Raw genomic sequence first — 12,105 nt, forward strand, 5'->3', positions numbered from 1 at the left:
AAGTACGGTGAAGAGTCCAAATCAGGATGAGGATAAGAAAAGGCTTGAGGGCAAGGAAGCAGTGCGAAGTAACCAATCGATTTCTGAAAATACTGGCCATAATATGTCAGGAAGTAGCGACAATTGCGCTGAAAAACTGTTTCGCAGAATGTAAGAGTAGCGTAGAAGCAACGGATGGGGAAACAGTGCAGAATAAAATGTTCAGTAGCCTGTTTTCCTTGACGTCTCCAGGAACAATTGCAGATAGTAAGAAGCTGGCTTGCCGAAATGTCACGCATTCCGAACGATGTCACCCGCCTGAATACCCACGAAATATTCAGAATCACCCTGCACCGGAAAAATCTTGAGCCCCGCAACAGTGAAATATTTGTTCATTTTAAGAGGACTTAATGTTTCGTGAAATGTGTTCTCGTTTGTGTTGCGTACTGGTTGATCTGAAAAGTTTAACAATAACATAAACATATTCTAATAAATGTAAACTCCATATCTTGCAGCTGAGGCACCTACACACATCTTTTGCTTGATTGGTGTTACCATATGCAAGTGCACATTTTAGAAATTAACTAAAACTTATCTTAGAAATTACGTTGAAACAACACGATGTAAGTAATACTTTGCTCATACGGTGTATTAAGTAGTCGCCATCTCACGTAACGCAGAAAACCGTAGTTGCAAGCGGCAAGGCCAAATAATAATAGTAAGACTGTGGAAGTATATGCTGTTTCTCCCGTTTTCATACTTACGTTTTCACCTTTCTCTCTTGGGGCAGAAGTATTCTGATGAGGGGTCACTACAAAAGTGTATGATGAAAAGTTATTTTGCAAACACTCCGTGTTTGCTATGCACTGCATTGTGCTGTGATTGCAGTCACCACTGACATTAACAACGTTCAGAAATGTTTTTGTTGCTTTTTCTTATTTCAAAAATCTAAAATTTTTGTAATTTTAGAAATTTTTATTCAAAGGGACATATTATCTTTGATAACGCACTCTAAAATACTTTGATGTGTGATTAAATATAATAATTTTTGATAAATGTTTTATTGTGTTTTCGAATACATATTCAAACAAAAGAATATAGATCAACACATATCACAGTCATTTTACTTACATACAGTTGAGGTACATTATATATCATTATAGTTACGTATGGATAATTTTTTAAAAATTTGTGAAGATTCGTAATTGAGCAGTCACTTATCTGCTTGTTACATAAATGCTTACTCTAAATAATTATAATTTCCGAAACTAAGCCTTCTTGCAGAAGCATTTGGCAGCACATGCACGTGTTTGTACTATATTTCCGCACAGTGGTTGTCCCTGTATTTAAACTCTGTGAACATCCCTGGAACTAATACAAAGACTCACACAGCTGTCCAGCTAATATTTTTTGTTGCTGCTGGGGATCTGAGACAACGGCTCAATTCACTCTGCTCCTCGTCGTCGTGGGAAGAACGCTCATACAGGTCTTGCAAAGAACATTATTAATTAATTGACTCATACCCCCCCCCCCCCTTACACACACAATCCTGAAGTGGAATTTTCAGTTTCCATCACTACATACCGACGTTGGGTTGTAGACTTGACGAATGTGTACAGTGCCGAGTACTACTGAGTACCGAGGACTCTTTCAGAATATAAAATTTATGATGGAGGGTTTTCGGAGTGTTGTTTGATTACAAAAGAATATTATTTAATTTAATTCGTAAGGTTGCTTAACAGTTTTATAAGACGTTAAGAGAAATCAGACATAAATTTAAAATGTTCGAAATACAGATAAGAAACTAACGCGAACGTGATGATATCAGCAAACAGTATGAAAAAAATTTCGAATATCATGTTAAATGAGGTAGTTCATCGCTCATATCTAAAGAAAAAGCAGGAACTGTAATAACAATAGTGTATACGATGCTTACGCAAAAACTTGGCTCTATTCGTAATATCTGAGATCAGCTGTCATTAGTTAAAGAGTTCCATCTGAAATGTTATCTCTAATCTCAAATATTAAAAATATCTGTTAAATGAATTCCAAAGTGTTAAGTACCGGTATGTATCTTTGTATTCATATCCGGCTGGAGACCCGATATGAATACAATGAATTATTATACCGGGAAAGTGTACGGAGCCACACCGGTTTGTATCTATTCACACAATGTTCTGCACTGTCAATTTCTCTATCCGACACAAAATATTATCTGCAACTATAGGTAGATTGCCAGCATTTGACCATCAATAGTATTCGTGAAAAAGAGTTTTACTGCAGTAAATCTGTAATTGGAGATCTTAATGAGTCATGTCAGTGACGCTGGGTTTGAATCGTAGAACTCAAACAAGCAGTATTTCACGAGAAGTCTATTATCAATGTTCACAGTTAAATACATTTTTATATTTCCAACATGGTGATAGTTTCCAGAGGCGAGAATTTCACAGCTGGGGTTGTGGGAACTACAGTCAAAGAAACTGAATTCTGCGGCGCTTCATATAATGAATAGGTGTAAAAAAAACGCAAGCTACAAGCCTACTTTAACAGAATTATTTGTTACAATGTTCAAGTAGTTGTCTCACACAGTTGGCGCAGTTGAAAAAAGGCTTCTCTTTCCGTTTTGAGAGGCTGAAGAGTATCTCATCCAATATTTCAAACACAGCACGTCGAAGACACTAGTTTCTTATAATATGCTTAGGTTACGTCAAGTATCTAACATACCTAAAATGTAGGAAGCCTCCTAAATGACATCGACCTAAAGTTGTACTTAAAAAACCATGTCGTGTGATTTTCAAATGAACAGGATTATAGATTTCGGAAGGTGTGTAAACAATGCATATCGTATTGTACGCGTCTGCTGCATGTGTGTGGGACATTAACTACAATTTTCCGACAGTACATTGTGTCACATACACTTGAGTTCTCGTTCACATTACTCGGAAATTTATTGTTTTCTGATATCATTTCATACTAAAGCCCACTGTGTGTTAGGATCGACAACTATCCGAGACTAGGAGTAGGTAAGAATCACAACGCCAGAGAGAGTGTATCTGACTGAACCAATGGCCGACTGGATTATTTCCACGTGCCGTTTTCGGTAATACACATTCCAAGTTGTATTACTGTCGCCTGCGTGGTATACTCCAGAAGGCCAGTGTGAGGAACAATTTACTGATAGCAGTTGAAAGCTAGAATGAGGTGTAATTCTTTTCACGTCAGCGGCACAAATTAAATGGAAAGTAATGTTTCTCTTATAGATCAACGTGTACACTGCTCAGAATGACGAAGGCAGGGATAGCACTGTGATACCATCTACAGCAAATGTTTCCGTGAAAGCAGTTGAGCATCGAATTATATTTCAGAATAATTCATTGTTTAAGCTAGAAAATTAATTTTCTGTAGCGGCTAATGCATAAGCAATAAGCAAAAGCCGTAGATACATACATGAACGTAGTGTTTCCATAGACATTCTGCCTCTATGGCGGAGCGCTTGGGTGCCGCATACGTGAAGAATCTCCGCTGGAAGGACTGGAACAGAGTCTTCTCAGAATCAGGCTTAGACTACTTGATCCTCTGAACTGCGGCGGCATTGTGGTTGCCAGGTGCTAGTACTCTGAGTCGAAAGGAGCTCCCACTGTGTGTAATGTGACTTTGTGACGAAACTAAAGACATGGTGTCTCACGGTACTTAAAAAAGCTGAAATAATTCGATGTCTCGTGTGCCGTTGAACCTAAAGTACTTCATTTTTCATTCTGGTTGACGCTAGTACTCTCGGAAGTGTACGATTCATACATTTTTCATGTTCGAAGCGACGATTTATTTACTTGTGAAGATACCGAAATCTTGCATTACGACATGCAGTTTTTGCTGTTACCGAAAGAAGGTTAGTGTGTTTGAGGAAACCGTCGTGTGAATTAAATGGAGATACAGATTTCTTGCGCTTAAAGTTGCTAGTTCTGTTCAGTTTTTCACTATCATTCTTAACAAATTTTAAAAGTATAATTTTGAAGTGTAACGCTACAACTATTTTTCGTTTAATTTCGTTAAGAAAAAGTAAATTACTGTATTCCTCCGAGGTTTAGGGAAGTGGACTTGAGTCTCTTTAATGTTCCGGGCAGCAGTCTTTCACATTGTATAGTTCATGCAATATTGTCAGGTTTTACTTAGTCTTACCCTAAATGTTACCTAGCATCTTGACTTCCAGTCGGCCTCTAAGATAATTTTTTTGTGAGGTTGTGTGTGAGCGCACGCGTTTGAGAAACCAGTGCCAACCGAGTGCTTGTGTTTTGGAGACATTTCTGTTTACGCTATCCTGTCATATGCTTCACACATTTTCATTCTAGGTCAGTTATACATTTGGACAGTTTGTATTGGAAACTTACAACTTAAATACTGGATCAAATGCCTATTGTTAAGGTGCTGTGTCTCTAAATATGGACCAATAGTATTTTACTTCATAAAAATGGTTGAATCGGCCCTTGCACTTTCGTACGTGGATTATTGTCGAGTTCTTATGTACCTGTAGTCACACCACTTACAGATAAATATCACGCTACCCTTCCTTAGCTTCATAAAACGGTTTCTGACTGAAAAACTGGCACTGTTGCTAAAGCAGCATTCTCGCCACTGAAAAAGTCGGCACTTCTACACATGTGTATACCTTAATTAAACGAAGCAAAATAGCTAACATTGATGTCATCCTATAAAAGCGGTTTTTTGTTCTTAGTTTGCACTTTAACTCGAACTTCGGCCGTCTCCTGTTGTAGAACAGACTTCCCATTATAACCTTACTCAATTCGGCAGTTCAGACTAAGCTCGGAGGGTTACACAATGGCACTGCGAACCAAGATAAACATAAGGGCGTAGTATTACATAATACGTATAACTTGTATGTGGCTGCGTAGACATGAGGTACCTCTCCAAGAAGCGTTCCGCGGCAGGTTGGTCCTGCGTTTTAATGCCATACTGCTATTGTGCGCAGCTTGTTAAGGCCACCACCAGAAAACCGACGAGCCCATCAATGGCAATAAACTCATTGTACGGCTACTGGCACTACACAACAGCCAGCGGTTTGCTACGTTTGTCTTTTTCAAATTTCCTCCATATCAAATCCAGGAGAAAGAGTGTCAGAGGAGAGGGCAGCAACGTCAGGGCCTCCCTGGAGACGTGAGAGCTTTGGCGCTTGCCCTTCAGGGCAACGGCGTTGGCACGTGAGGAGAAGCGGCGGCGGTGCGGAGTGGGCGTGTCACCTGCGGGTGACGGACGAGTAGGGGAAGGCGAAGACGCGCACGTAGTCGACGCGCAGCGCGGCGTCCTCGCCCCGCCACGTGGGCTGCCACCAGTGGCGCCGCTCCCAGAAGTCGCGCATCGGCGCCGCCGACGTCCAGTTCCACGGCTTGGGCCGCGGGAAGTTGCGCCACCCGTCCGGGAAGAACTTGCCGCCCACCGCCACGTTCATGATGATGAAGAACTGCCGACAAAACACCAAGTTCCTCTAACATAGATAGAAACGAAATATTCTCTTTATTTTTATAAGTAGTTGAGCGCTCGCTCGCTGCTTAGCTCGCATAGACTGTACGGTCTGCAAAGATTTTTTGTTTGTTTTTCTTTAATCGAGTCTGTATGTTTTTCATACTTCTGACCAAATAGCGAATTCGTAGTTGGAGTAGAAGGTCTTTGTTAATCCTACTTTTTGAGTTCTAGTGGTGACATTTCGTTAGAAACTCTCGTCCCTTAACACAAATTTCTTTAGAAAACAAATATGAATTTTCATAGATTTAGATTTAAAAGTTTAAATATATAGAAATATTTTCATAAAAATTTTGATCCCCTATTTTACCCCCTTAGGGGTGGAATCACCAAAAATACTGACACACGTTTTTTTTTTTTTTTTTTTTCCCTTTCTAACCGAGAAGCTAAATACAAATTTTCTTAGATTTAGCTTTAGATATCCTTTCATAATGAAATATTTAAATAAATCATTTCATCGCCTATTTCATCACCTTAGGGTTTGAATTCCGAAAAGTACTAAAACACAAATTTTATAATTTCTGACTGTGAAGGCAAAGACCAATTTTCATAGACGTTGCTTTAAAAATACTTGAATAAGATTTATTAAAAAACTTTAATCCGCTATTTTACTCCTTAGTCGTTGAAATTCCAATAATGCTGAAACACGTACTTTTTTATCTCTGACCGAGAAATAAAATACCAATTCTTGTAGTTCTAGCTTAAAAATTTCCTTAGTAACGATACATTTTCAACAATTCTTTACTAAACGATGCCTACGGTATAAGATCAACACCCTCTTAAAATTTTTACGTTTCTACTCTTACCGGTTTGGACTGGGCGATGATGAGTCAGACAGTCAGGACATTTTCTTTCATGTAGGGTGTAATGGGTATGAGTAAAGATATTTTTGTTGGTGAATCGGGGCGGGGTACTGAACTCCATTACAACAGTATTTACGCCATTTGCAGACTAATTATTATTGCTGATACAAGTCGTATATTTTTATGTTGGTTAACACCTCCAAGAACGTGTGGAAATAGCAAGCCATTAATGCTTATCTTCCCTGGGCAGCAGGTCAGGTGTTGAAGTGTGGACGTATGGAGGCAAAACGGTTAGTCTATACCGACAGGCGTACACCACTTAGTCGTGCTGTTACGACCATGCAGATCGTAAAGTTTGTGACGTGTTTGTGGGAAGACTATTTGAAGCAGAGAAAAAACAACCAACGCGCTGATGTGTATACATATTAAGGTACCACATATAAAAATATCTGCACTTGCACCCATTACGTACTCTACATAGGGATTGAAGAATGGGTATAATGAAACCAGTGCTGTGCTTGAGTACGACTCGGACGCCTAGAGCAGTTAAAGCTACAGGTCGAGAAAGATGTGATCTGAACCATCTTTCGCCCTCCCCCCCACCCCCTCCCCTGCCTGCGATATAACAACTTATGTTGGTACTAACTCCAGGATGTAGCTTTATTAATTTACCATAGATTTGCATAATAAAAATAACTGAAATTTACGCACTGATACATCTTCTATGTTGCGAGCCATATGTAACAACAGCAACCAATAAATAAGTGAAAGATCGCAGTCACGATTCACTCCAATCCTCGATGTTTCGCTCGCCCCGCGATCTAGTAACACGTGTTGGGTTCTATCTCCATGACGAGTACTGCCGCTATATCTTTATTCCCGCGATCGCAATTGCCGCTATTCTAACACGATTTATGTTGTCTATTATGCACGTATTCGTGAATGATTCTTTTTCTTGTTTTCATGTTAATATTATCATCTTGTTTTCAAGGTAAATAATATTTGAAAACGTGATTACTCGTTATTCTAATATGTTAGCAGGGATCGAAATGCTCATATGATACCCACTTGATGATATTTTTATTTTTTTAATTTTATTTTGTCAGTCTTCTGACTCGTTTGATGTGGACCGCCACGAATTACCCTCCTGTGCCAACCTCTTCACCTCGGAGAAGCATTTGCAACCTACGTCCTAAATGTATTCCACTCTCTGGTGGAGGCTCTGTAATGGTGTGGGGCGTGTGCAGTTGGAGTGATATGGGACCCCTGACACGTCTATATACGACTCTGGCACGCGATACGTAAGTAAGCATCCTGTCTGATCACCTGCATCCATTCACGTCCACTGCGCATTCCGGCGGACTTGGGAAATACTAGAAGGACAATGCGACTCCTCACACATCCAGAAGTGCTACAGAGTGGCTCCAGGAACACTCTTCTGAATTTAATACTTATGTTGGCCACCAGACTCCCCAGCCATGAAAATTATAGAGCATATCTGGAACGCCTTGCAACGCGGTGTTCAGAAGAGATCCCCAACCCCTCGTACTCTTACGGATTTGTGGACTGTCCTGCAGGATTCATGTTGTCAGTTTCTTTGGATCTTCAGCGTAAATTTACATTAAACGTAGCGTCTACAGAGGAAATTATCTTTATTCGCTCGCACAAAAATTCGATGCACGAGCTGGTCATAAGACGACATTGCCTGGGAATGCGCTTCGTCTTGGGCATTCGAGGAGAGGTGGCAAGACTTCTTTCTCACTCGCGGGCTGGCAGACAGATTTGACCACAGTTCTGCACAACATTGGTGGGATGTTATATATCAGTTACCTTGCTCCACTGACGTTGGTGTTCCTTATCCAGGAAAAATTCGTGACCTGATGGTTTTAGTGCAAATAATGGTAGCTTAAGACGCCAACAGTTCTTCTACAAAGTTAAGCAAAATCTGTAGTAGGTGGGTTGCGACAGCTACGATATAAATGGTCTTGTCCTGACTTACAGGTAAAAGTAAAGTCTGTGGCCCACAACTTGCGAACGGGCTTCTGGCCTTACAGCAGGCAGAGTGCAGCCCTTTTGTAGCAGCGGCACTAGGAGGGGGAGCGTGCCAGGCCCATCGGACCGGTTCCTTTTACACGCGGGAAGTCCTCTGTACTCAGTTTCATATCAGCACCCTTAATTGGTTCCTGCTGACGTTGTTACATATGCTGTGAGCAGTATGTTGGCCGTATCATTTGTGCTACAGGTCACAGAGATAAAATATGCAGGTCCATTGTGTTTAAACAGTGAAAAACACATCTCGGTCCACTGATTCTCGCAGGTTACAGAAGCCGTAATCGCAAGCGCAATACAACAGAATTTTAAACCCCTAGTGCACACTCCTTATACCGTCGCATAGGCAACAAACAAGAACTATCAACACTTTCGTGTGGTAAAATACGAATAAATATTATTGTCGCTTGTCGCTGTTGATGGAAACATTCCGTAGGGATTTACTCAAATCATTTATATGCGCAGTCACTGCCCTACTTTCATTTGTGGAAACCTAAGTCTTATTGTGTGCAGCTACGGCTAATAGTGACGCAACGTTCAAAATATTCCAAGTGCTCATTGCACAAAAGTTTTTACCTCAGAGGCGAACAGTTTCATTTCATAGTGATACCAGTCTTATCAATTCATTCTTTACTGGAGGAACGAACTACAACAGTATAAAGATTAATAGTTATATATCCATTAGATGTAGCACAGTCTGAAGACGCCTACTATCGTGTGACTCCTCTGTCTCAGGATAGGGAGTTTTCCCTCTTGAGCACAATCCAATCCTCTTTCTTCCTTACATGGCGGCCGTTGACCGAGGGTCACTAAGTCCCTCATGTCAGTCACCTGCAACGCCCTTGACGTTTTATTCCGCCGCGGAGTGATTCTTTCGATAAATTTTATTCTTTATTTACTTATTATTAGCTCTGGTACTGAATCACATCTGTTTGATTTTGTGTTGGTAATCCTGTATTGACATAACCAAAATTCATGTTGTTCCCACCACCTCACTTTACTAATTCCCACTACATCTAATTTCAACCTGATCATTTCCTTCTGAAATTCTGTAACCTACCTGCTTACCAGATTAGGAGCTCAACATTCTAGGCTGCGATTCGTGCAACGATATATTGTTTTTTTCTGATGACGTCCTCACATAGAAAGATGAGTAGGGGATTCCTTTAACTCATTGAAATCACAAATAAATCGAACAGTAGAGCTGCATGTCCTCGAGAAACACAACGGCTGTTCCTGTGACGTAATTTTAAAAAAATTTAAAATTGTGTAGGCTTCCTTCAGTTATCATGAAAGTTTTCTGAGTATGACTCCACGTCATATTGAAATAAACCATTACTGACGCAACCACCGTTTCGGTCCACCCCAGTAAAGCCAGAAGAAGTCCACTGTAACTGTGGCTGAAACATTGGTTTCATCAATAACCGTTTATTACAATATGAGGCTGTATCATAAGCGGTAAACTTCCATGTTCAAAAATTAAGTTTAGTGTATGTTCACTAATATTTGTGAAAAATGCAGAGACAAGACACTTGTGGCTGAAACAAAATCTACACCATAGTTTAGGTACATGAAAACACACCTATGAACACAACTATTTATTACGCCTGAATCTGAGAACAGAGTATTGTGTGAAGCCCCAAATGCTCTAGTCGGAGTTTCTAAAAGTAGTGGAATGGAAACAAAGAGACGATTGTCTGAAGAATACCTGCACTGTGGTTTTTGGTGTTCTGACACTCATAAGGAGGATGTTCTTCCGGAACATAGTGATGACTACAGAGAGCACCGAACGGTAAGTCAGTTGCACTAGGTGAATCCTGAATGTAGGCAACCAAGCACACAGGACAGCTCCGCAGTGGAACTCCGACCAGGCGAAGCAGCTGCCGGTCTCGTTTAGTCTGTCGCCGACAGACAAGAAATACAACACTGAAACTATATTCTTCTCGGAATATCCGAAGAATTAAAATTCGCATAGCTTCCATTGCGCAAAGTAAAAACAAGTTATGAAGCTTTTAACTTTGAACACAATTCATGAAGAATGTCCTAACATAAGAATGACGAATGATAAATGATTCATATTCATCTTCATCATGAATAGAATTAATCACAAGGCGTTAATCTGCAACAGTTCTCTCTGACCTGCTGACTACTAGATTCCCATAAGCCAGAACGTCCCAAAATACAGTACGAGAAGTGAATTATCGTTTGTAATTGATATAAACCATTCCGACCTATCACAGCACTTTAAAACGAAACTCTGAAGGTATCGGTAGTTTGGAGGAGATAAAATGGAGACCTTTAAAAAGTCTTATCTTTCTCGTTTGTGAAGCAGCTGTGACCAAGTCCGGCATCGGTACATGAACCAGTACTTCCGAAAATCTCATACTACATTTGAATTCAAAATACGATTTGTCAAAATTTTGATCGATTCCGTTAGAGGATAAGTGATACATCTCAGTAAATACGTTCTTCGCCTTTAAAATACCGTTTAATGGTGTATAAACAAAATTACCCTGTAACAGGACAGGAATTTTCAGACTTCTAAATTCTTCATCAGACACTCGAGGAGGTTCTGTAGAAACGTTCTTGTCCTTTTGCAATGATCAAGGCCAGTCCTATAGGTCACTTCCTAACCATAGTTATACAAGGTTATACATATGAATGATCCTCATGCTTCTTCACTTTTTAAATGCGTCTCTATTTCTCGAAGAACTCACGTTCGACGTCCTTACTGTAGCGATAAAACACACTCACGTATAAAAGTCAATGAGTTGTAATTAAACATCTTTAAATTGCTAAAATTTTCGTAGCTTGTATTGTCGAAAAGTTGTAATACTCTGCAAAGTACGAAGCTAACTGTTACAGACCTTTTGTTCTCAGCAAAGACTTTGAGAGTTTAAACAAACTAACTGAAGTCCCTCATCTGAGAATATGGAAGGATCGATCTACACTCACTTGAAAAAAAATTTTAATAGCCGAGATTCACTCGCACAAAAATTCGGTGTTCGAGCTGGTTATAAGACGACACTTCCTGGGAATGCACTTCGTCTTGGGCACTCGAGAGGGAGAGAGACAGGTGCACAAGACTTCTATCTCACTCGCGAGCTGGCAGACATATTTCACCACAGTTCTGCACAACATTGGTGGGATTTTGTATATCAGTTACCTTGCTCAAATGACGTTGGTTTTCCTTATCCAGGAAAAATTCGTGGCATGTTGGTTTTAGTACAAATAATGGTAGGGCAAGACGTCAACAGTACTTCTGCAAAGTTAATCAAAATCTATACTAGGTGGGTTGTGAGAGCTATGATATAAATTGTCTTGTCCTGACTTACAGGTAAAAGTAAAGGAGATGAATTTTCAGAATTTCACATTCTTCATCGCACACTCGAGGAGGTTCTGTAGAAACGGTCTTGTCCTTTTGCAATGATCATGGCTAGTCCTATAGGTCACTTCATAGTTATTCAAGGTTATACATATGAATGATCTTCATGCTTCTTCACTTTTTAACTGCGTCTCTGTTTCTCGAAGAAATCACGTTCCACGTCCTTACTGTATCGACAAAACACACTCACGTAGAAAAGTCAATGAGTTGTAATTAAACATTTTTAAATTGCTGAAATTTTCGTAGCTTGTATTGTCGAAAAGTTGTAATACTCTGCAATGTACGACATCTAACGGTTACAGAACTTTTGTTCTCAGCAAGGATTTTGAGAGTTTAAATAAACTGACTGAAGTACCT

At 40.0% G+C, this 12,105-nt stretch overlaps 1 protein-coding gene across 1 annotated transcript in view; it reads right to left on the reverse strand.

Annotated features, from left to right (window-relative positions):
* Positions 1–1,024: 1,024 nt before the first annotated feature.
* LOC126485106 (beta-1,3-glucan-binding protein-like) overlaps positions 1,025–12,105 on the reverse strand; it is a 295,917-nt gene continuing 284,836 nt past the window's right edge. Inside the window, exon 6 of the mRNA XM_050108735.1 lies at positions 1,025–5,452. Coding sequence (XP_049964692.1) covers positions 5,228–5,452 — 225 coding nt within the window. The 3' untranslated portion in view covers positions 1,025–5,227. The remainder of the gene's footprint in view (positions 5,453–12,105) is intronic.

This window comes from Schistocerca serialis, chromosome 1 (genome assembly GCF_023864345.2).
Source record: "Schistocerca serialis cubense isolate TAMUIC-IGC-003099 chromosome 1, iqSchSeri2.2, whole genome shotgun sequence".
NCBI lineage: Eukaryota > Metazoa > Arthropoda > Insecta > Orthoptera > Acrididae > Schistocerca > Schistocerca serialis.